This window comes from Brienomyrus brachyistius, unplaced genomic scaffold (assembly GCF_023856365.1).
Source record: "Brienomyrus brachyistius isolate T26 unplaced genomic scaffold, BBRACH_0.4 scaffold293, whole genome shotgun sequence".
NCBI lineage: Eukaryota > Metazoa > Chordata > Actinopteri > Osteoglossiformes > Mormyridae > Brienomyrus > Brienomyrus brachyistius.
The window spans coordinates 95,926-104,756 of NW_026042568.1; the positions used below are offsets into that span (position 1 = coordinate 95,926).

At 45.0% G+C, this 8,831-nt stretch overlaps 1 protein-coding gene across 1 annotated transcript; it reads right to left on the minus strand.

The window, feature by feature from the left end:
• Positions 1-1,714: 1,714 nt before the first annotated feature.
• LOC125728536 (uncharacterized) lies at positions 1,715-3,444 on the minus strand. The gene has a single exon (XM_049005433.1). It carries the CDS (start codon positions 3,204-3,206, stop codon positions 2,226-2,228), a length of 981 nt encoding a protein of 326 aa, XP_048861390.1. The 5' UTR covers positions 3,207-3,444; the 3' UTR covers positions 1,715-2,225.
• Positions 3,445-8,831: the final 5,387 nt, after the last annotated feature.

Sequence of the window (8,831 nt, forward strand, 5' to 3'; positions counted from 1 at the left end):
GCAGGGTAGATGTGCAGTGTGAATTACCCTTTAAATTTACCTCTTTAAATAGTGAACTACAGGACCACTTAGCTTGATCGGAGGACAGTATTTTAATACAGAGCAGTGTTCAGTTAAACGGGATTTGTTGTTCATACTTTTAGATGAACTTGCTTTGTATAATATAGCCTTATGGTGACCCTGCTTTGGAAGCTCTTTCCTCTAAAATTGTTCTGTGTCATTAAACCCTGCACTCCAGCAGCTCTGCCTTAAATCATTAGATATATCTTTACTACACCTTCTCTCACTGTATTTATTGCCCACCACTCTTTAAATACTGTTTTTGTGTGTCTGTGTGTTTTTGCAGCCATTCATTAACTGTAGAGTTTGCAGCAGACGGTCTGGTAATGATCTTACACATCCATCAAATGACTGTGTACCAAACAAGAAAGTGGATGAAGTAAGTGTAGAGAGTCTTAGCATTATGGAAATGTAACAGGTGTGTGAATTGTGTCTAAACATGTGGTTAAACTTTGATTGTGTTTGTACATGCAAAAATTTGATCAGAGTACTGTTTATTAATGACAATGTTACTTTTAATCTGAACAACAGTGGCAGCACCAAGGAAAAGCTTGGGGGGGGGGGCTCTAGCTCCTCCTCCAATGACCATAGTACCCCCACAGCACCCCCAAAATATTGGTTTCATTTTTTCTTTAACTATCTGTAAAATCTGTATATTGTGTAAGACATTTTTGCGGTTTTTACAGCATACTTGTAGTGTATTTTTTCTTCAAAGTACACATAGAGGCTCTGTGAGCTAGACGTTAGAATTTCATATTTTATCCTATTTTATCCATGCTGTAGCTTATCGTGCTGTGTGCTTCTATACACCATCTACATAAGCTGAAAAGCTAAAGCACCCGGTCTAAATAATCTCACTCCCCTATAGCACCTGTAGCATTAAGTCACTGGCGCTGCCACTGCTGAATAAACGACTCCAATCTGACTAAACCGCTTAACTTTTCCTCCCCATGTTACATTTCAGGACAAACGACGTAATATGTGTCCTTCTGATAAACCTCTTCTCAGACCTAAAACTGCCTTGGCTTCCAAGGACACTAAAGAAGCTGAAGGAGACCGTCTGACTGTTTCTGATGGCTGATGGTCCTGCAATGTGGACCAGAGGAGGAAACTGGGAGGGAAAATGCTTTGCTTTATATCATGCCCACCCAAAGCCCCCAGTGAGTAAGCCATAGGCGCCGATAGGATGGAAAAACTCCCAAGAAGGAAGAAACCTTGGGAGGGACCAAACTCAAAGGGGGAGCCCATCCTCCTGGGGCCGGCAAAGTGTAGGTGCAGGATCACAAAAAAACTTGACGAGAGAAACGAGAGAATTCGACTGTCCCTCACAAAAACTGTAAAGTTTTAGTGGCTAAATTGCTTTTTCTATGCCTTTTCAAACAGGAGGAGATTTGTTTGGCTATACGTAGAAATTTTCTATACAATTTAGACAGCACAGAATCATTAACCTACTTTAATGCATTTATTAATACAACCACATATTTCACACATTTTGACATCAGTCATGCAGTGAAGATACAGTCTCTTTATTTCTTGACGCCAACCCTCCCCATTAATCCGGGCTTGGGACCGACACCTAGTTGAGCTGGCTTTCTCCCTTAAGTGGCTGGGTTAGGCTAAACTATGCACATATTTATGAAGACTACTTGTACTGTTGCACCCAATGTGACCCAGTGTCCTATATTGAGATTCACAGCCAGCTAAACTCTCTCTTGCATCACTTCCTCCAAGGAACAGGCACGTGTTGTATTTGGACAGGATTTAATGCAAAAAAGTGTGAAACTGAAATGATACAGAATACAGCAATGTCACATAAACATTAGCTTTGGTTGAACTTATGTGGACATATAAAACACATCAAACGTTTCCAAATCACTTCAAAAAATGTCATATACCTTGTCTTAAAAGTAAATATAATTAATAAACTTACTCATATTGCCACTCAAAGGGATTTAACGGAGTGGATGGCTTTGGATCGGAAGAAACACACCATGTCTTGCTTCACCCATGAGCAACACTTCCTATCACACTTCTTCTAGTAACTAATTGGCTCAACATAGCAAACTGTGCAAACCTGCGCCCCCTATAGGCCTGGAGAAATAACCATACCAACAGTTCCAATACACTCCCCGCCTGGCATTATTTTAAGTATGCCACTATTTAGATTAGATGTTAGACCAATCTCTCAGAAGAAGGATACAGTCCGAAATGGGTCTACAGAATATCTTCGCAATCTTGTCACGTGTCACCTTCACTTCCATCTTTCTGACAACTCCATCTCTGCTTGGAAGTGTCTTCACGATGACACCCATAGGCCACTCATTTCTTTTTAGTTGCTTGTCCTTCAGAAGAACAACATCTCCTTCCTTCAAGTTTGGTCTGCTGCGCTGCCATTTCTGACGACCTTGGAGCATGTGAAGGTACTCCCTCTGCCACCTGGCCCAGAATGTGTCGGCAAGGGCTTGAACTCTCTTCCACTGACGTGTATATATGTCGGCCTTGGTAAAATCCACAGGTGGAGTTGGGATCGGATCGACCTTCTGGGTGAGCAGAGCTGAAGGGGTCAGGATTAAGGGAGCGTCTGGATCCGAGGAAACGGGTACCAAGGGCCTTGCGTTGATAATAGCCGTGACTTCCGCCATTAACGTTGTCAGGACCTCGTGAGTTAGTGTAGGGTTTCCTGCTTGTAGGAGCATCGAGTCTAGGATGCGTCGTGAGATGCCTATCATACGCTCCCAGGCGCCACCCATGTGAGAGGAGTGAGGCGCATTAAACACCCAGGAACACCTCTGCTTGCGTAGGTAGTCATCCACACTTGTCTCACCAGGCTTTGGGGAATACAACTTTAGGTCCTTGGAGGCACCAATAAAATTGGTTCCGCAATCTGACCTCAACTGCTTAGCCGGGCCTCTGATCGCAAAGAACCTGCGAAGAGCATTGATGAAACTGGAAGAGCTGAGAGTTTCAATCACTTCAATATGAACAGCCCGTGTAGACATGCAAGTGAACAAGACTGCCCATCTCTTACTGTTTGCTTGACCACCTTTGGTGCGGCGTGTTGAAACCTCCCACGGTCCAAATACATCGAGGCCAACATAAGAGAACGGGGGGTCCGTCTGAAGACGTTCGGCAGGTAAGTCAGACATGATTTGCTGCTCTGTTCTACCTCGAAGCTTTCTGCAGGTGACACATTTGTGGATTACACTGCTGATAGACCTCTTAGAACCAACTACCCATAAGCCACTTGCTCTCACAGCCCCTTCAGTGAAGTGTCTTCCTTGGTGCTGGGTGGCTTCATGGTGATGTCGAATGAGCAGTGTTGCAATGTGATGCTTCCCTGGTATCAGAAGAGGGTTAGCTTGATGACTCGGCAAGCCAGACTCTGCAAGTTGACCTCCTACTCGCAGTAAGTTTTGGCCATCGATGATGGGATGGAGTTTGTGAAGAGCACTGTTGCGAGGCAAGTCTCGTTTTGCCATGATGCATTTTATTTCTTCTGCATAGACTTCACGCTGGACACACCTGATGATCGTGTGCTCTGCTTCAGATAACGCTCCATCTGTGAGACTAGCCTTACAAAGATGCCAGCCGCTACAGACATCACCATCTTTATACTTGAAACTGTGAGAGATGTGGCGAAGGTAGGCCACCGCTTGGACAAGGGAAGTCCATTTTGAGAATCTTTCAAAGCGTGATGAACCCAAGGCACCTGGAGCAGTTGTGGTCACAAGTACATTGACTTTATGTCGAATTTCAATGTCCGACTCTGGATCGACAAGTTCATATGGACCCTTTTCTGGGGAGAGAGTCTCGTGATTGAGAAGAAGTGCTGGGCCGTACAACCATGAAGTACCAGAGAGTATTTCTGCTGGTACAGACCGAGAGCCATGATCAGCAGGATTGTGCTCTGATGGGACGTATCTCCATTGATCTGGTAGGGAAGACTGCTTGATTCTCTGTACACGATTGTTCACATATACATGGAATCTTCTGCTTTGATTGTTAATGTATCCTAACACCACTTTACTGTCAGTGTAGAATGTTGTCTTGTCAATCTTTGCGTTTAGTTCTACTGTGAGAAGCTCTGACATCTCCACAGCAAGCACTGCAGCGCACAGCTCTAATCGAGGAATGGTCGGTTCTGGTACAGGAGCTAGTTTGGCCTTACCCATAACAAATCCAACCTCACTGTGCCTGTCTTCATGTGTGACCTTCAGGTAAGCTACCGCAGCGATGGCTTTCACCGAAGCGTCTGAGAACACACAAAGTTCAATGAAGGTGGCTTGTGAGATGGAGAACGTGACGTAGGGGCGGGGAATGTGCAGATTTGTGAGACTTCGTAGCGAGTCATGCCACCTTCTCCAGCCATCGTACATGTCTTGGGGTAAGGAACTGTCCCACTCAAGGTTGCTACTGGAGAGCTCTCTGAGAAGAAGTCTTCCTTTGATGGTTACGGGTGCAAGCAAACCAAGAGGGTCAAACAAGCTGTTCACTGTTGAGAGTACGCCCCGGCGAGTGAAGGGTTTTTGCTCTTGTGGAACATGGAATGTGAACGTGTCTGTTGTGGGGTTCCAACTTACCCCTAAGCTGCGCTGGACTGGAAGCTCATCTGTTGTTAAATCGAGATCTTTGATATCTTTGGCCCTATCCTCAGGGGGGAAAGCACTCACCACTTCCACTTTATTGGAAGCAATCTTGTGGAGACGTAGATTTGAGAGGGCAAGCATTTTCTGAGTTCTCTGTAGGACATCAACAGCCTCAGCTGCAGTTGGGAAAGACTTTAATGCGTCATCGACATAGAAGTTGTGCTCTACGAAGTCTCGGGCGTCAGTTCCGTACTCACTTTCTGCTTCCCTTGCTGCCAATCTCAGCCCGTAAATTGCCACTGCCGGGGAAGGACTGTTACCAAAAACATGCACCCTCATTCTGTAGTCTACTACGTCTTTGCCAAGGTCGTTGTCTTTGTACCAAAGAAAGCGAAGGTAGTCTCTGTGATCTTCTTGGACTACAAAACAGTAGAACATATGTTCGATGTCAGCTGTGACTGCGACGGGTTCTTTCCTGAAGCGAAGCAGCACACCCAAAAGCGTGTTGTTCAGGTCCGGGCCGGACAGCAACACTTCATTGAGGGACACTCCATCAAACTGCGCACTCGAATCAAACACCACACGTATCTTCCCTGGCTTTTGAGGATGGTACACGCCAAATATCGGGAGATACCAGTACTCTTTGTCTTTATTGGGAGGTGGTGCGAGTTCTGCGTGTTGGTTATCTAGCATTTTCTGCATGAATTCCACAAAATGTGTTTTCATTTCTGGTTTCTTGTCGAGCGTACATCGTAACGACATGAGCCGTTGGTAGGCGTAGGACCGGTTATCCGGGAGTTTGCGTCTGGGGGTTCGGAACGGGAGTGGTGCAACCCAGCTGTTTGTATTGTCCTTAAAGAAGCCTGCCATCTTTTTCAAAAAGATTACATCTTCAGCTGAATGAGCAAGGTGGTTGTCATTACTGGTGTGACAAAACACAGAGTCTCCCAAATTCTCAGCTGTGGACCTTTGGTGTGAGTGAGCAGATGGCAGTTGACTGGAGATGGGTTTGGTTTGGCTCAGACTGAAGTCCTCCTTTACACTAAGGTGACTGTCACAGGGAGAGAGATAGCTTGGGCGTCCATTGTCCAATACATAGGTTTTCAGAACATTCACTTTACTTGGCTTGTGGGCATTGCCAAGACACACATCTCCAATGATAACCCAGCCCAGGTCAAGCTTCTGTGCAAACGGGTCATTATCTCTGCCGTTGATTTGCTCCCTCACTTTGTGAACTCTCAGAAGGTTGCGTCCTATCAGCAACAGAATGTCTGCACTTGGGTCGAGAGGTGGTATTTCAGCAGCTATTGCTTTCAGGTGTGGGTGGTGTAAAGCAGCTTCTGCAGTTGGTACCTCTTCCCTGTTGTTAGGGATGGCATTGCACTCTACGAGCGTGGGGAGAGGGAAACCCATTTTTCCATCTAATGACTCAACCATGTAGCCAAATGCTCTTCTACCAGTCGTGTGTGTTACACCACTACAGGTTTTCAGCATGTATGGTTCAGGTGTGGCTTGTATGTTAAATATGTCAAAAAACTCTGTCTTTGCAAGTGACTGGTTGCTTTGATCGTCAATTATTGCATACATCCTTCTGGCGTTGTCTCGCTGACCTTTGGGATAGACTTGTACTAAGCAAACCTTAGAACAGGATCTCCCTGTGGTTTCATTTCCACATACCTCTGTACATGTGGCAGTAACATCCGGGTCTTGTGGATTTGCTTGCTCCCCGCCGTGAACTTCAGGAGATGAAGGAGGCTTGGGCATCTGCAGTGTTGGGGCAGGATGAAGAGCTGCCAAGTGTTTCTCACTATTACACTCTTCACACTTAATCGTGACTGTACAGTCTTTGGCTTGGTGGCCGGTGGAAGCAAGGCAGCGATAGCAAATGCTATTGTCTCTGAGGAACCTCTTCCTCTGTTCAAGCAGCATAGCTCTAAAGCCCCTGCATCTTTTGAGTGGGTGGGGTTTGTGATGTATGGGGCACTGTCTTTCAATGTCTTCGTCTGTTTTTTTTGATTTTGATCCCTCTGATGATATGTCCGTCTTGTGCACTGTAACTGATGACCTTTGGTTGTGGTTGCTTAACGGTTTTTCTTTTCTGTAGCTGGACATGTGGCTGACATAGGAAAGAGTTGTGTTGAAAGGTGTGGTGAAGCTTGGATCATTCCTTGCTTTTGCTTGACGTTTCACAAATTCAACAAAGAATGAGAATGGTGGGAAGCTAACATTGTGGTCTTCTTTAAACTTTGACCCTACCATTGTCCACTTCTCTTGAAGATGGAAGGGCAGCTTCTCCACAATTGGATGTACTCCCCTAGCTGTGTCGAGGTAACTTAAACCAGGCAAATAACCATCTAGCTTTGCAGCTTGGAGTTCACACAGCAGATCTGATAGGTCGCGAAGCTTGTGTGGTTCTTTGCTGGAGAGCTTTGGAAAGTCTCGTATTCGGGCAAACAGGGAGTTTTCTATTGCTTCTGGTGAGCCGTAACATTCCTCTAGTCTCAACCATATCATGTTCAGACCGGCAGGTGGATGCTTTATGTTGACTGCTTTTAATCTCTTGGCATGTTCAGAAGACTCTGGGCCTAGCCACTTAATGAGTAGGTTGATTTCTTCAGTGGCTGTTAGACAAAGGTCCCTAATGGTGCTCTGAAATGTGGCCTTCCAACTAAGGTAATTTTCTGGCTTGTCGTCAAATTTAGACAGCCCTCCAGTTATTAGCTGACTCTTGGCTAAGAATCTGGCGAGGTCACTTGCTATGGTGTCTGCATTATTATTTGAGCTTAATCCGTGCTGCTGTTGTAATGCATCGTGGAGAGTCTGCGGACTTACGTCTCTTTGTAGTCGTGCTCCATCTTGTGGCGTGAATGAGTACTGCACTGGTTCTTGTTTAGGGTAAAGAGGTGTGTACATTACTGATTGTTTTGATTGTTCAATCTGATATTTACTGTCGTCATGGTGGGATGTAATGTCTGGAGTCAGGTCAGTGTGGCTGTATTTATTTATGTATTCACTCACTTTTTGTTCTGGGGTTACTTGTAGAGGTGACAATGGCCACTCTTCCCCTGATTCAGCTTTGTCAAATTGAGCTGCTGCTGACTCCATTACCTCTGCTTTGGCCAAGGCTGCATCCGCTTCCTTTTGGAGGTTGATTACATCTAGAGTTGCTTCTAGGCGGGCCTTTTCTACTTTAATGTTCATCTCCTTCTCAGCGTAAGCTAATCTGGCTTTTGCTGCTTGAGCTTCTGCTTGAGCCCGCGCTGCTGCCATACTGGCTCGGGTTGATGCTGATGACCTGCTTGAACATGCTGCAGATGATCTAACAGTCAGTCTTCCTGAAGACTTTGAGGACCTTCTTGAGCGAGTGGACCTTGTTTCCTCGTCGTTTTGACCTTCAGCCTCTGATTTCTCCATGTTAGAGTAGAGCTGTCACTCGACGTCCCTCGCAGAGTGCTATGATTTCACTGTACTGTTGCACCCAATGTGACCCAGTGTCCTATATTGAGATTCACAGCCAGCTAAACTCTCTCTTGCATCACTTCCTCCAAGGAACAGGCACGTGTTGTATTTGGACAGGATTTAATGCAAAAAAGTGTGAAACTGAAATGATACAGAATACAGCAATGTCACATAAACATTAGCTTTGGTTGAACTTATGTGGACATATAAAACACATCAAACGTTTCCAAATCACTTCAAAAAATGTCATATACCTTGTCTTAAAAGTAAATATAATTAATAAACTTACTCATATTGCCACTCAAAGGGATTTAACGGAGTGGATGGCTTTGGATCGGAAGAAACACACCATGTCTTGCTTCACCCATGAGCAACACTTCCTATCACACTTCTTCTAGTAACTAATTGGCTCAACATAGCAAACTGTGCAAACCTGCGCCCCCTATAGGCCTGGAGAAATAACCATACCAACAGTTCCAATACACTACTATAAATTTATAAAGACCTCCCTAAATATGTAGTCTAACAAAACGCAGTTTAAAGAAGGTAGCCTACCTGGTAAACAAAGAAATTAAAAGGCCCACAGCATATAATCGGGCTATATCCAAGCAGTTTTTAAGAACGTAACCTACATGGCGAAATTGAATTACTTTCTGGACCAACAAACGCAACCAGACATGAACATTATGCACCTTCCTAGTCTTGATGTATGTCGTCATACAGATG

Coding starts and splice junctions, on each gene's coding strand:
- LOC125728536 (XM_049005433.1), bottom strand. CDS start 3,206: ATGTCTGACTTACCTGCCGAACGTCTTCAGACGGACCCCCCGTTCTCT.